This window comes from Theobroma cacao, chromosome 3 (assembly GCF_053813885.1).
Source record: "Theobroma cacao isolate CCN51 chromosome 3, ASM5381388v1, whole genome shotgun sequence".
In the NCBI taxonomy this organism is placed as follows: domain Eukaryota; kingdom Viridiplantae; phylum Streptophyta; class Magnoliopsida; order Malvales; family Malvaceae; genus Theobroma; species Theobroma cacao.
Window position 1 is genome coordinate 41,120,418 of NC_142641.1, and position 15,483 is coordinate 41,135,900.

The window sequence follows — 15,483 nt, forward strand, 5'->3', positions numbered from 1 at the left end:
AAAAAAAAAAAAACTAGAAAAAAGCTCAATGATCAGCCCCTGCCCTGCATTCCAGGGAAGGAGGTGACGTAAGTGATTGCGTGGGACAAGAAGAGTCGTAGGATTTACAAGCGTTGAAAGGGCTACGGGTTTGGAGATCAGAAAACATAGTACAGGTAGGAGGAGTTTGTCTCTTTGTGTTGTTCCTCAGATTAATCTCAGGTAAGGGTAAGTTTCTTCTTGTTCTTTAGGATAGAACATTGGTCTCGCTTCATGTGTGTCAAACTTTAGGATAGAACACTGGGAAAACAGAACTGAGGAAACAGCTTTTGTTTGAACTTTTCTTTGACTTTTCGGAGTACAACGCAGAATCCCACACGAAGCATAAATTGTTCACTTAGTTGTAACCAAACCAAATCTCACCCCACAGTCTACATAGTTCAAATTCGTTTTCCCAGTACGATCAACAAAACCTTTCTGATTGTCCCAAAAAAACTACAATAGTGACAGATGGATGCCAGGGTCTGAATTCTAGGATTTGGATGCTGAATCTTTTTTCTGTTTTTCCCTTGTCAAACAAAACGAATCCTGGAATGTTGATACACACTATATACTGTACTGTTTTTTGGTTTTCTTATTCGATTTTTGTTAAAGAAAGCTGACTCTGAATTGTTCTATTATGGATTAGTTAACCATGGATTCTCAGACCAAAACCGAGGACTGCCTTGGCTGGGCCGCCAGAGATCCATCTGGAGCTCTATCACCGTACAAATTCAGTCGCAGGTGTGTTTCTTTTTTTTTTTTTGAAATTGGATTTTATTAGCCATACAACCGATATGCCATTGTTAGTCTCAAGTTATTGCCATTTTGACTGAACAGAGTTTGTAAGGCTTGTTTCTTGTAGCACCTTTCATTCATTTGATTATTAAAAATTATTAAACTTTATGCCAAGTTCATGTTCTTGGCCTCATTATTGTGTGATTAGGACAGCAAGTTTAAGTATCTGTCATTGACATTGGCCAAGAAGGTGAACACCTGACAAAGATGATTCAATTCACACATTACTTGATGATCTTTCAATTACATTACTTTGATCATGTTTTTGTTGTGTAAACTTTATTCAGGCCTCTTGGAAGTGACGATGTCTCCATAAAAATTACTCACTGTGGAGTTTGTTATGCTGATGTCATATGGTCTAGGAATAAAAATGGAGATTCAATGTACCCTTTGGTGCCCGGGTATGTTTCTTGATTGTGAATTGTGAATAGTTCCTAAACTTTCTTAAGCTGATATTGATATTATAATTGCTTCTATATCAGGCATGAGATTGCTGGTGTTGTGAAGGAGGTCGGTTCAAATGTTTGCCGCTTCAAGGTGGGTGATCCTGTTGGAGTGGGAACTTATGTCAACTCATGCAGAGATTGTGAGTATTGCAATGATGGTGTTGAAGTTCATTGTGTTAAAGGGTCGGTTTTCACTTTTAATGGTATTGATGAGGATGGAACAGTCACAAAAGGCGGATATTCTAGCTATATTGTTGTCCATGAAAGGCAAGCATTTCATCATCGTATCTATATGGCTGTAATTCTTGTTTTGTTCCTTTATTTTCTTTTTGTATTCTAAAGGTTATTAGGGTAAATGATAAGTTAGATCTGCAAATACAGGATAAGCTGCATTTACCTTTTGTTTCTCTCTTTGATGACTCTTTTTGGTCTGGCTTGAAGCTATTTCATACAAGTCATATCTGAGTATCTTTTTTGCCCTCTAAAACCTTGCAACACCCTTCTGTAATAAGAATCCTCATTAACAATTTTATGTGGTTTGACTGTGTACAACTATGGTTCAATCTGGTTTTCTGTGTTTGTTATGCATTGTGATAATTTTCCTTGTTGGACGATATAAGGTTTTTTGGGGTTTATGTTGCCACATAAGACATGTCATAGGAGTGCATTCCAATATCTGCACTTCAATTTGGAGCTGTTATACATATAAATCTGGAGTATGATTTAGACCATTAGGGAAAAGAATAGTTAATATCTCCTTCTAGATTGAAGAGCAATGAGCAGGCCACTTTTTGTGGTTTTTGCACCCTTAACATGATAGGAAAGTTGAAACTTAAAATTTGATTATCTAATAATTGCCAACTAAAAGATGCTACACAACAAATGCATGGATTTAATAGTATATAACAATTTGATCTTTCTGTATCTAGAGTTTGTTAACTTTTGCTGTGATTTTATTTACTTGTTTTGTTTAAATCTCAACATCCTTAGCCAAAATCAACCAAAGATGAAAATGTTAGCTTTGGTGTTGAATCAACAGATACTGCTTCAGAATACCCAGCAACTATCCTTTGGCTTCAGCAGCACCTTTGCTTTGTGCTGGAATCACTGTTTATGCACCAATGATGCGCCATAACATGAACCACAGTGGAAAATCTTTAGGAGTGATTGGGCTCGGTGGTCTTGGTCACATGGCAGTGAAGTTTGGCAAGGCTTTTGGGTTGCATGTGACAGTTTTTAGCACAAGTATATCGAAGAAAGAAGAAGCTCTGAATCTGCTTGGTGCAGACAAATTTGTTGTCTCCTCTGACCAAGAACAGATGAAGGTAAAGACTAAAGAATGTTAGCATCTTGCAAGCTCATCTGTGTAATTATTTGAGTCTTTGCCCTTTCTGGAGCTGATGTTTTGAGTGCAGGGCCTATCAAAATCATTGGACTTTATAGTTGACACTGCATCTGGTAATCATTCGTTTGATCCCTACATGTCACTCCTGAAGATTTCTGGTGTTTATGTCCTCGTTGGGTTTCCAAGTGAAGTCAAATTCAGTCCTGCAAGCCTTAATATGGGTACTTGACGATATTTGTGTTGCATTTTATGTGCTCGCTTGAGTGTAAACTAAATGCCTGAATTGACCATTTGGCAGGTATGAGAACAGTCTCAGGAAGCATAACAGGGGGTACAAAAGTGACCCAAGAAATGATAGACTTTTGTGCTGCTCATAATATTTACCCACAGATAGAGGTAATTCCAATTCAATATGCGAATGAAGCTCTTGAGAGGCTAATAAAGAGGGATGTTAAGTACAGGTTTGTGATTGACATTGAGAACACCCTGAAATGACATCATGGCAGCAAAAATGAATTTATCTTATGCAATGCAGACTTATAAATCCACATATTGAAGCACATACAATAATGCACATGTACAATGATTATTGTCATTTAGATAGATGGTGGGCATTCACTTCTGTGAAGAATGCCTCAAAGTTTAGTATGTTGTGTTCGATGTAACTAGATTAATGATTAAGTTGAAATAAGTCAATAGCAGCATCATTTCTGTCAGTGAAGAGAAGTGTGTTATGTAAAATTGGTTCAGTCAAGACTTGGGAGTGTTAATGGAAATTTTCATAGTGGATCTTTTCATTTTGTTTCTTTGTTCTTATGCTTGTCCGGAAACATTACTTGGCAAAGATCTCTCTCTGTCTCTCTCTCTCTCTCAGTAACTCACGCACTCACTCACACGCAAACACACACTCCTCGATGCTCTGTCCATTAAGTGGATTTATAAGCAAATATATGCCAGCTGTTAATTTAATGCAATTAGCAGTCATAATGTGTTGGTTTGTTATCGTGGAAAGATCAGGAAGTAGCAATTGATACAATTTAATCTTATATGAGGAGTAGCAGATCTGAAAATTGATGTATTATTCTAATTTGGACATGAAGGAATGTGGCCACACTGTATGAATCTTTTTTAAGAGGTTCAGGACATAATTAAGCTTGAAAGCTGTTACTCTATGACAAAATCAAAATTTTTCGATCAGATAAACTAATTTGTTATTGTCGCAATAAATTTGTTTAACATCCTGCTTGTGCCATGAAAATGTTTGCAGAGTATTTTCTTTCTTGAGAGGGCATTTAAGGTTGTTCATCTGAGTTGACATCTTTAAACTGTCTCAAAATAATCTCTCATTGACAACCAAGATCTTCATTTGTAATCTTCATATTCAGAGTATAATCACATTCTTATTTATGCCAATTACCATAGCATTAACGGTAGCATATATAATAGAGCAACAAGCAATTTCAGAGGGTCCAAAAAGTCTCCTGTCTTGATGACTGAAGATTTTGGCAAGAGCAAATCCAATCTCTCAGCATTTTAATTCACTTGCAATAGATTTATCAGTGGTTGCTGTGCAAGCGTTCTCCGAAATCTCAAGCGTTCTACCATCACCGAGGTCATCTTTATCCTCTGCATTTCCAGTCATTAAATTGTCTGTCCTCTTGCCCCAAAGTACAATGTAGAGACCAACAATGATGAGACATGCTCCTACCAAGCTGAAAAAATTGCCAAGATGTACTGAGCCAACAGGAAATATGAACTTTTTCTCCCTCTCATTGGATTACAGCTTTACTTTTAACAAACATTAGATTTACAAAAACCCTTACTGTAGTCAATATAACTAATTACCTGCCCAAGTGAAGTCTCTCTGCAAAAGCAATTGCAGAAAATATTGCTACAATGACAGCGCACAGTGGAGTGAACGTTGATGCAAAGACTGGTCCCATGTAGCTGATACACCGTATTTGTATGTAGTTGGCTAACGCTGTGGCCATAACCCCCTATAACGAATGCTAACACTGTTAGCACATGCATGCAAATAAAATATGGATTGGTTCCATTTTCCAACAAATTTATTGCCGATTTGGACCAGCAAGTTTTGTTCGACCTTTTTTTTTCCTCATGTGAAATGACAATGAGGTGTAAATTAGGTGGTTAAGTTCATTTCAGTTCTGAATCAGATATGAACAAGAATACTTGCACAGTAGATAATGGTTAAAAGCTGCACATTCCACTCTAGCCTCCATAAAAGACGATTTCTAGCAAAGAACAGCGCAACCAAAGAAGATTGCAATGATGCAATGAAGCAAATCAAAGCATTCAGTGATAGCTCAGCTGGGTAAACTTTGGATACTGTTCCCTGTAACGAAACGAAGTGCACCAAAAAGGAAAAAACCGTTTAGAAGTTTATGTTATGTCGTGTTGAATCGTAATATTAGAAGCCACGTATCTATCTACTCACGTGGAGAATCAGCCATCCACTCCATGCAATGGTGCTAATCAGAATAAGACAAGAACCTTTGAGCCAGTTTTCTTTTCCATGCCTTAACTCTCCTACAGAACCCTTGGTGCTATGGATGTTTATCAGAGGCCCGTCCACAAAGCCTTTCAACTGACACCCTCCTTTCCAGAGGGTAAAAACAAGTGACCCACCAATGGAGATTATTGTTCCCAGTACTTTTGCTTGACCACCAGCGCTTCTAATCTTTACCGTTTCCATCCTGGAAAGGAAAAGAAAAGCAACTGTTAGAAATGCTTCTGCTGAACTAATGGTAAAGCTAAAAGGCTGACCTGAATATGAGATGGAAAAGAAAATATTACCAAGTAAAGATTACCTGAGAAGAACTGCCATGAGAAATGTCAAACTAGGGATAACATTGTTCAAGGCAGAAGCTACTGTTGGAGAAGTATATGTCAAACCGAAATAGAAGACATTGAAGTATATGGTAGTCCCTAGTGATGAGAGCAAAAATATTTTTGCAAACAGTGAACATGAAAGTGATGGGCGCTGTTCCCTGCTTTCCAAATACAGTATATGTAAGCAAAATAAATGTAAACAAATTCTGCTCTACCAAGGCAATTGGCTGAGAAAGACTACGCTCAATCACCACTCTGCAAGGAAAAATAGAGCAAAAATCAATAAAGAAATTGTTACGGATGGCTCACCTTTCGCGCACATAAGCAAAGGGGCCTAATACAAACATGGCAATTATATGCCGGTAGGCCACAAAAACAAATTGATTGAGGCCCCTCTCAAAGGCAACTTTAACAAGGATTACTGATGCACCATATGACGATTGAAGCAGCACCATTGCAACACATAAACCAAAGTTTTTCATGGTTATACCCTTCCCAAACATAAACTAACAGATAGAATGGCTTGATTTTATATTGGAGGTGGATCAATCTCCACCGCTTCTAGGAAAAATTACATCAAGAATAGGATACCCCACTTTTGCAGTTTACCAGGTAAAGTAAAAGGCAGTTAATTCTACATGTCTAAGCTGTAATCACCATTAGTGGTAAAGGTTAGTGATCTGGAAATCCATGCTAATAAAGTTAATGAAATATTGGCCTCAGACATATATAGTTCGTGATGATTTACTAATACAAGACGGCATTGTACAGCCCTTGCAATCTTAGTGCTTAGTAGTGAGCTGTTCACCTCTCCATGCTATAATTTGTTTTTGCTTTATTCCTCTTATATTGATGTACACGTAACCCATTATATTGTATGCATATTGGACGAAGCTTTTCTTTAAATCCCAAAACATAGAGAATTTAATCCAGGATATGAATTTTCCTTTGTTTTGAGTTTTTCGTAAAGTGGTGCTGAGAGTTCAAATCGTAAGTGCTTTTACTTTTCTAAAATTAAACTTCAATACAAGACGTGTGGTGAAGTTGTGCTTTGTACTTACATAAGCCTTCTGCAAAGGGGATCAAGAAAAACTAAATAAAACTGGTTGTGGTCCTTTTCCTATAATGTAATCGGGCAATTGCTGTTGTCCACTTTATGTTGGAAAAGTTAAAAATAAATATATAAAGATATCAATAGACGCAGGCCCTGATTGCTAATCTCTGTAGAATCGTTCAGATACATTTTCTATGATGTTTTAATCTGGTCTTTGATGGATTAAATGGTAAAATGTTCATTTACCTTGTTATCCATTCATGGTTGTATAGTGACTACTATAGTTGATATTTCCTTCAGCATTGAGGCGCAATGAAAATAAATATGGATCCAATCCCATATTGAAATAAAAGAAAAATTATGACATTCGAGTATTTAGGTCATTTGTTGTTGTATAATCTTTTATGTCTATAAAATGATTTTCATTTGAAAACAATAGAACGAATTAAAAAATAACAAAAACAACAATCTCTCGTTCCTTTCCTAAATTATTCAACTTTTCTTTTATATCGTTTTGCTGCAGAAAAATTTTATAGAAATTTGATAATCTTATCGTACTCCATGGATAATTTCATTAGCACAAAATGTTATCAATCACTAGGCTTCGTTATTCCTTCAAAGTTTTTATATTGATAACTTTTTTATATATTATAAATGAGACGAATAAAATTTTACAAAAATAACATTATTACACGTCTTGAAGCTATTTATTAATTTTTCAGTTCCATATTCTAATAATCAAACAGGCAGTCTTTTGTGGTTTTCACATCCTTAAAATGATGGGAAAATTGAAGCTTGAATTTAATTTAACTGAGACACTGTTTGCTGTCTTAACTGTTGTGTTAAATATACCATGAAACAAACGCGAGGCTTAAACATTTGAAACAGTTTGATCCGTCCCTGCCTAGAGTTAGTTATCCTTTGCTTTGATTTTGTTACTTGTTCTTTAATGTTCCAGAGGCTTTTACCCAACAATACCACAGCTAAAGATATTAGTTTTTGACTCGAGTCAACAGGTACTGCTTCAGATACCCACGGACTATCCTTTGGCCTCACACCTTTGCTGTGTGCTGGAATCACATTTTATGCACCAATGCTGCGCCATAACATGAATCAGCCTGGCAAATATATAGAAGTAATTGGCCTTGGTGGTCTTGGTCACATGGCAGTGAAGTTTGGGAAGGCTTTCGGGTTGCATGTAGCAGTCTTCAGCACAAGCATAGCTAAGAAAGAGGAAGCTGTGAATCTGCTTGGTGCAGACAAAATTGTTGTCTCCTCTGACCAAGAGCAGATGAGGGTAAAGAGTGTAGCCTCTTAGGAGCTCGTTTTTCTGATACTATGATCATCTTTGAACTTTCTGGAGCTGATTCTTCGGGTGCAGGGCCTAGAAAAATCGTTGGTCTTCAGAGTTGGCACAGCAACTGGCGACCATCCATTTGACCCCTACATGTCACTCCTGAAAATTGCTGGTATCTATGTCCTTTAAGCGTTCCCAGGTGAAGTCAAATTCAGTCCTACAAGTCTTTATGCAGGTATTTCAACATTGTTTGTTTTAATTGCAATTCATGCTTTGACCTTGTCGATGTTATTAAGCACTTAAACTGACTTTTTGGCAGGCATGCAACTGGTTTATAGCAATTAAGCTGTAATAAGTGACTAGCAGTATCTGCTCTTTGAATGAAGCAGAAAATATAAACTAAAGTTTATTTCACTATTTTGTTGAGAGAAATTTGCGGAATTTTCAGAGTTATCTCTTTATTGACGCCTTTTTTGTGCGTGGCATGATAACATATGCAGGCTACTATTTTCCTCAGAAAAACATTAATGCCTGCCTGCACTGCACTTCAGATTATTAATCTTAGATAGCATCTGTGAAAGACGTCCAAAATTCAAACGCATTCGCGGTCTTCTTTATTCCTTTACTACGAATAAGCACCATCTAACCAACTGGCTACTTCATCAAAATCACCATGATCCAAAGTCTTGGCACATTAGTCACCATGGCCAACTGAATTTTTCTCAGTTTATCGCCTCAACTTTGACAGATTTATCACTGGCTAAGGTGCAATTGATCGTTGAAATCACTAGCTTTTTATCATCAGGGAAGTCATCTCCATCCTTTGTATTTCCAGAGACAAAACTATCTCTCCTTTTGGCCCAAAGTACAAGGTAAAGTCCCAAGATGATGAGAAATGCTCCCACCAAGCTGGAAAAATTGCCAAACACAATAATTGATGAGCCAACACGCTAGGAACACTTAATTTCTTCCACTTCATTTAGTTGGAGATATCTTTTTAACAGAAGTGAGAAAGTACGAACTTGCAGTGAACTGCCTGAATCAGTTTGTGGCCAAATTAGACCCATGTGAACAGGCAATGGAAGGAAGAAATTATTCTTAGCATAACTAACCTGCCTAAGTGAAGACGCTCTGCAAAAACAATTGCAGAGAATAGAGCTACAAAGACAAGGAGCAGTGGAGTGAACATTGCTGCGAAAACTGGTCCTTTGTTACTGATACACCATGTTTGTAGATAGTAGACTAATGCCGAGAGCACAACTCCCTATAACAAATACCATTGTTAGCAAAATCATGCAAGAAGTATTTCAAGCTACTAGCTTGAACTTTAGGAGTTGGTTGAATTCTGAATAGAACAATTACAGAGTAAATGATGGTTAAAAGCTGCACATTCCACTGCAGCTTCCACAAGAGAGGATTTCTAGCGAAGAACAGGGCAAGAACAGAAGATTGCAAGGATGCGATGAAGCAAATTAAAACATTCAGTGATAATTGAGCTGGATAGACTTTGGATGCTGTAGCCTGCTAGGGAGAAATTGATACCAAAACAAGAAAAAAGAAAATCATCCATGATATCTACATAAAAAAAATATTTGAAGTCACATACTGAATGGAGAATCGACTCACCTGGAGAATTAGCCATCCACTCCATGCAATGTAACTGACAAGAAAAAGAGCAGAACCTTTGATCCAGCTTTCGTTTCCATGCCTAAACTCACCATGAGAAGCATTTGTGCTGTGGATGTTTATCAAGGGCCTGTCTACAAAGCCTTTCGATTGGAACCCTCCTCTCCAGAAGGTAAAAACAAGTGAACCACCAATGCAAATAACGGTACCCAATACCTTTGCTCCCCCTTTGGCACTTTTAATCTTCACCTTCTCCATCCTGACATGACAACATAAGAAAGCAATTGCTAGAAAAAAAGGTGTCAGCTTAGATTGAGATAAAGATCAAGCTAAAAAGTGGATGACCATGATTAATTCAAGAATCTTATATTTACCTGAGCAAAACTGCCATGACAAACGTCAAACTTGGGATAACGTTGCCCAAGGCAGTTGCTACAGTCGGAGAAGTGTAAGCTAAACCAGCGTAGTAAACATTAAGATGAATAGTAGTCCCTAAGGATGACAGCAAAAATATTTTTCCGAACACTGACACCGAAAGCGAAGGGCGCTCCTTCCTGCATTCCAAATTCAAAATAACGAGTCATTGTTACATCCGCACTACAACAAGTTATTCACATTCTTGCGAGCTCTTGAAAGAAATGGTAAGGTTCTGCTATATTCAGGCAATTGGCAGAGCAAGATTACACACAGGTTCACTACCTTGATATGAAAAACGCAGTAAAACATGTAAGATCTAAGTATTGAAAGAATCAAGGTCGTAAGGTTAGATTACCTTTCAAGTACATAAGCAGGGGGGGCTAGCAAAAGCATGGCAATTATGTGCCGGTAAACGATTAAGACAAACTGATTGAGGCCTCTCTCAAGGGCGATTTTAATGAGAATATTAGATCCACCATAAGCAAATTGAACTACGACCATTGCCACGATAAAACCACAGTTTTTCATGATTGGACACTTGCTTATAGTGAACCAGCAATGGCCAGATGGGTTGATTTTATATTGGTCGAGGATCCAAATCTGCCACTCGCGGATGAAGGGTTTATGGTGTTGAAACTTGAAGATCAAAATTGAAGATTTTCTTTTGAAAAGCAACAGACATGAAATATTTATAGCTGTACCTATAACAGACTTAGTATTGTGATATATTGTTTCTTTTGTATAATAATCTTGCAGTTTCAATACCCAATGGCGGAGCGAAGGTGATACCAAGGGTCTAGGCCTTTTAAATTTTTAAAATATATATATTTTTAATTTTATAATTTTGTTCCGAATGTGAAATTTTAATTTCATCATTAATATAGTTCATTTCAGATGATTAACTTGTAATAAATTAAAAAAAAAATTATGTGATATTTTTATTATAAATCCTTTTATGTATTGTAAGTTTATAAAAAACGATAGTTTAAATTGATGTCTTCATTCTGTTTTTTACTTTACTTCATATTCTCTCTCTTTTTTCTTTATAAAACGAAATTCCAACATATAGCTATATTATAGCATGCGGGATGACACATTTTAACACTAAACTCAACTTACTCAAGCAGGTAGTGGAGTTCAGAATCAGGATAGGAATATGATGCCCGCACTTGTCCGAAGTTGGTTTTCTGAAAGCTCGGACACGATTTTCTCATTGATTGTCTCTTCTTTTGTACTGAAACCATTCTGTTTCAGGAATAAACATCCTTGCAAGAGGATATAGTTCAACATCTTCAAACCAGGCAGAGCTGGTATTCTCCTCAAACACAAGAAAAGCACATTTCTTGGTTTACGTTGCCCGGCATAGGACATAAGCATCTCTTCATATTCTCTTTAAGATACCAAATACAGGCATCACTGAAGAATTGGCTGACATCCTACTCATCAAAGAATATACGGCTATTTTGGAATCTATCACTTAGAGAATTTCAACAATTTGTTTAATCCATACAAATGGTGATACCGGCTTCAAAAATGATATCGATGTGACATCGATTCACTTTATTCGTAACAAAATATTGGCCTTCTGTAAAGTTGTGTTTCATCCTACTTGCTTTTGGATCAATAGCTGTTCTTGAATACAACATGGATTCTCACTCCATTTAAAAAGTGCCCTAATTTCTATATAGGACTATTATTCTATGTACTTGACACCTGTTTTTTGTCATTATCTTATTAATTTATTAATTCTTTTTAAATATATCTTAATGAGATGTAGAGAATGAAAACTCCATTAGCTAATAATCCATTCCAGAAACTGAATAATAGGAATACAGCCTCCCTCCTAAATGGAATTCCATCCGTTCTCTCTAAGGGATTTGAATTAAGCCGACTAGGCCACAAGGAAGGTCTATAAAAAGGCAAGATAAAGAAAGTTTCTGAATATGTCTGCAAGCGTACCTTGTAATGTTTTATCACTGAAAAGGTTGGCAAATGGCAGGGACTAGAAGCAATCTTAGATCAGGGAGAAAAAACAGTTAAGGAAAACACTCAAGTTAATCAAAGATGTAGCTGGAGGTAATCTCTTCTAACTTACCACTAATACACATATTTCACGTACGCATTAGTAAGAGAACCAACTTCTTCAAACGGCGGCCACATTTCCATGTGTTTGAACTTGGAATTGGTTACTTAGGCCACTTTAGCAAAAGTTGAGAAATGAAAGGCAACCCAAATCCTTGAATTGGTTTCTTAGGCCATTGCCGTACCAATGATGTTGGCTAACCATGTTTGGAATTTATTCACTTTCTGGTTCTCTAACTAAGATTCCGTTTGGTCTAATTTTTTTTAATTTAAAAATTATTATAAAATTTTTATAAAAAAATAATAACTTTAAAATTAAATTAAAATTGTTTGATAAACGATTTAATCAAATAAATTATATAAACTCTAATTTTAATTAAAATTATCATAAAAAGTATTCATACCATCTTCATTCATCTAATAAAAATAAGTTTATTTTGAATTTATAAAACAATTTTAGATGTTAAAATAAAAAAAAATCCAAAAACAAAACAAATGATGCTTCAATTCCAGATGTACAGTAATTGGCGAAGAGACTTTCAAATAATATTTAAATGCAGTTTTACATTTTGAATCTTTTTTCTCTTAATTTTTATAAAAACAAAAAAATAATTTACATATGAAAGAAAATGAGAAGGAAATTAGTTGAGAGATAAGGATATTTCCTGAAAACCTAATGTATTTTTTTTTAAAAAAAAAATAAAACTCCCCTACTAAATTTTTCTTTAAACTTTTTTTATTAAATTATATTTTTTAAAAATCTTCTCAAAAATCTTATTCGACATAATTTCCACTTTCAAGAGGTCCAGGCCAAACACGCATTAAGAATCCTCCCAATTGCTCACCATTACCCATCTCAACTCAAAATTCAAGCTAGCCATTTTCGAAGCAATCAGAAACCATCATCAGATCCAAATTTTAGATTATATTTTTCCTTTGTGAGCATGAAAAATGAATGACATGGGTGATAAGCTATTACCGATATTTAGATTTATTTCGTTTCTCAAGTGAAAGCTCAATAGCTTTGAACTACAGTCTATCATCAAGAATAAAAAATACTAGTAATTGCTATTCCGTGGGTTCCTGCCTAACGGGAACCCCCAAATATGAGTTTTTCCTACCCGGTTGGAGCCTTTGAACAAATTGAAACTACGCGAGAGAAGGCTGCAGAGCACTGACCGAATATAGAGCAAACAAGATACAAGTCTCCGGTAGCATCATCAGCCACCAACTACACACAGAAATATAAAAATGAGAATGGACTCACTTAACTGAATCTCAAATAAATTGAGGTCAACAACAATACAAACTCAAAACAAGGAAAGGAGGAAATGAATTTGCCAGTAAAGAATTGATACAATTTGATTCTTGACAAACTCGTAAGGTAAGAGTTAGGGAAGTCCAAAGCTATTAGACTTGGCACTTAAGCAATTGCAGACAATGAATGCTGAGAATAGCTCTATAAACCAACACAATACTTAAAATGCAATTTGACATAATCAGAAAACCAGAGATCAAATAGATATCCAAAATTTTCAGAAAAACACATAAAGAAAACATCCTTGTAATCTGCAGCAGCTGGAATCCAGTGAAAGACAAAAAAGAAAACAAAAACCAAGGTCCAACATATTACTAAGTAAAACAGCACTATAACTATGACTTAAGCAATCATTCCTCTTCAACGATCCTGCCCTTCTCGCTAACATAGATACCATCAAGGAACTTTCTAATATCCTTATTCTTCACATGGCATTTCTGTTTAAAACAAACATACAACAGTCAGATTATGTAATATGTAATATAAGCATTAAAAAATTCAAAATGGGAGAGTACCTGGTTTATCAAAGCTGCTGAGCGTGAGACAAGTTCGATGTCATTACCATCCAAAACGATCTCATCCTTGACCTTCTCAGATCGAACAATAGAAACCCCTTCCAACATATCCACTTTACGCACCTGATGTAACACCAACAGACAAATCCATATTAATATGAAGAAACATCTAAACGGTTAAAGACGAAATGCCAAACAAATACGAAGACCTAGAAATAGAAGAAACATCTCAAACTCTATAAACAGTTATAGGAAGACAAGTCTAAGAGTCAACACGGTTCACGTTTGGTTCCTTAAACCCTCTGTTCTCCTAAGTAGACAATGCAGGTATAATTTGGTTCAAAAGCATTAGCTATCAATAACTACGCATCAGTAAAAGATACTAAGTTTTATAATAAAAAGGTTCTACTTAAGTTATTAGGCATTTAAAACAGCATGCCTCTACTGACAAATATGATAGGCAAACATTCACAGAAGATTATTTGAAATCAAAAGCATAAACCAAAGAATATATATGTATAACCGAACATTATCGAACGAGTATTCACGGAATAGAGATCTAACATGCATTCCTTAAATCGAAAAGAAAAACACGAAAAAACGCAACGGTATCGAAAAGATTCCGGTCCAATATAAATATATGCAGACATATAGCGGGAGAGGACCTTTTTCTCGCCAAGGAAGTTACGGATCTCGATGGACTTGTTGCCGTTAGTAATGGAGGCGTTGATGGGAAAGTGAGCATAAACAAATCTCATCTTGTATCGATATCCCTTGGTGACACCGGTGATGAGATTCTCGACATGGCTGAGTGCGGTGCGGATGGCGGCGCTGGTCTTCCTGGAACCGAACCAAGCCTCGATTCTGAGCTTGCGCTTGCCGGTCTCCTCGTCCTTGATCAGATGGAAGTCAAGGTTGAGGTGCTTGAAGTTGCGGGTGAGCTTTCCCCTGGGTCCCTCAACCTCGATCAGCTTCGCCTTCACTTTGATGCTAACCCCATCGGGTATGTCCATCGTCTCTGAAGAAAGAATGGTCTTCATTTCGTTTGGCTTTTGGCTCTCTCTACACTGAGGCGGCTTCGACCAGAAAACACAAGACACTCACCTTAGAAAAACCTTAAACCTAGATGTCATTATATAGATACATTTTCCACGCTCAGAGAACGCCGACTCGTGGGCTGCTTCAGTGTTCAGGTGACCATCATTTGAGGCCCAACCTTTTTAACTTTATTGGGCTTCGTGGCCTAATTGTTACGTCTCTAATCTGCCCAATAACTAATAAATAATTAATATTTTGATGTTTTCTTTTAATTGCCTATGACTAGATTAAACAACGATTGTTATAAATTATAAAAAAAAAAAAAGAACTTTTTTAAGGTTTTTTTTTCTTGAATTCAGTGAAAACAAATTATTACATGAAAAACTAATTTTCGAAATATCTATGAACATTTATTAACAGAAACTCTTGTTTTAATATCAAAATTTAATCCAGCCTAGTGTTTTTTACTTCTTAATTTTATTTTTATTTCTCTCAAAGTCATTAAACTATGATTTTGTCTAAAACACATTAACTGTTGAAGTCCAGGCGACATTTATTTTTCACAACTTCTAAAATCCTTTTCTTCACCTTATCAGTTTTATTAACTATTATAGACTACGAAATAAATTTAGTTGGGCAAGATCAATTAATAACAGAATCCAACTGGAAATGAATA

At 36.1% G+C, this 15,483-nt stretch overlaps 4 protein-coding genes across 6 annotated transcripts; 1 reads left to right on the forward strand and 3 right to left on the reverse strand.

Annotated features, from left to right (window-relative positions):
• The first annotated feature begins 13 nt into the window (after positions 1-13).
• Positions 14-3,411, forward strand: LOC18605911 (cinnamyl-alcohol dehydrogenase). Of its 3 annotated transcripts, none has more exons than XM_007039217.3 (7): positions 14-155; positions 668-762; positions 1,104-1,217; positions 1,299-1,529; positions 2,302-2,587; positions 2,678-2,828; positions 2,906-3,411. In XM_007039217.3, the coding sequence occupies exons 2-7, from the start codon at positions 674-676 to the stop codon at positions 3,100-3,102; spliced, it is 1,068 nt and encodes a 355-aa protein (XP_007039279.3). In that variant the 5' UTR covers positions 14-155; positions 668-673; the 3' UTR covers positions 3,103-3,411. The 3 variants fall into 3 exon arrangements, with proteins under 3 accessions (XP_007039279.3, XP_007039278.3, XP_017973889.2); XM_007039216.3 differs by having other exon boundaries at positions 60-201; XM_018118400.2 differs by having other exon boundaries at positions 66-207.
• A 562-nt stretch (positions 3,412-3,973) lies between these two features.
• On the reverse strand, positions 3,974-5,612 carry LOC18605912 (WAT1-related protein At5g64700-like). Its single transcript, XM_088804880.1, has 4 exons — positions 5,439-5,612; positions 5,066-5,324; positions 4,453-4,963; positions 3,974-4,319 (listed from the first exon to the last, which is right to left on the reverse strand). The coding sequence occupies exons 1-3, from the start codon at positions 5,453-5,455 to the stop codon at positions 4,781-4,783; spliced, it is 459 nt and encodes a 152-aa protein (XP_088661006.1). The 5' UTR covers positions 5,456-5,612; the 3' UTR covers positions 3,974-4,319; positions 4,453-4,780.
• A 2,592-nt stretch (positions 5,613-8,204) lies between these two features.
• Positions 8,205-10,597, reverse strand: LOC18605914 (WAT1-related protein At5g07050-like). The gene is made up of 6 exons (XM_007039227.3): positions 10,210-10,597; positions 9,812-9,991; positions 9,438-9,696; positions 9,174-9,332; positions 8,924-9,075; positions 8,205-8,720 (listed from the first exon to the last, which is right to left on the reverse strand). Exons 1-6 carry the CDS (start codon positions 10,380-10,382, stop codon positions 8,534-8,536), a joined length of 1,110 nt encoding a protein of 369 aa, XP_007039289.3. The 5' UTR covers positions 10,383-10,597; the 3' UTR covers positions 8,205-8,533.
• A 2,835-nt stretch (positions 10,598-13,432) lies between these two features.
• LOC18605916 (large ribosomal subunit protein uL6) lies at positions 13,433-14,887 on the reverse strand. The gene is made up of 3 exons (XM_007039230.3): positions 14,435-14,887; positions 13,770-13,892; positions 13,433-13,691 (listed from the first exon to the last, which is right to left on the reverse strand). Exons 1-3 carry the CDS (start codon positions 14,807-14,809, stop codon positions 13,605-13,607), a joined length of 585 nt encoding a protein of 194 aa, XP_007039292.1. The 5' UTR covers positions 14,810-14,887; the 3' UTR covers positions 13,433-13,604.
• Positions 14,888-15,483: the final 596 nt, after the last annotated feature.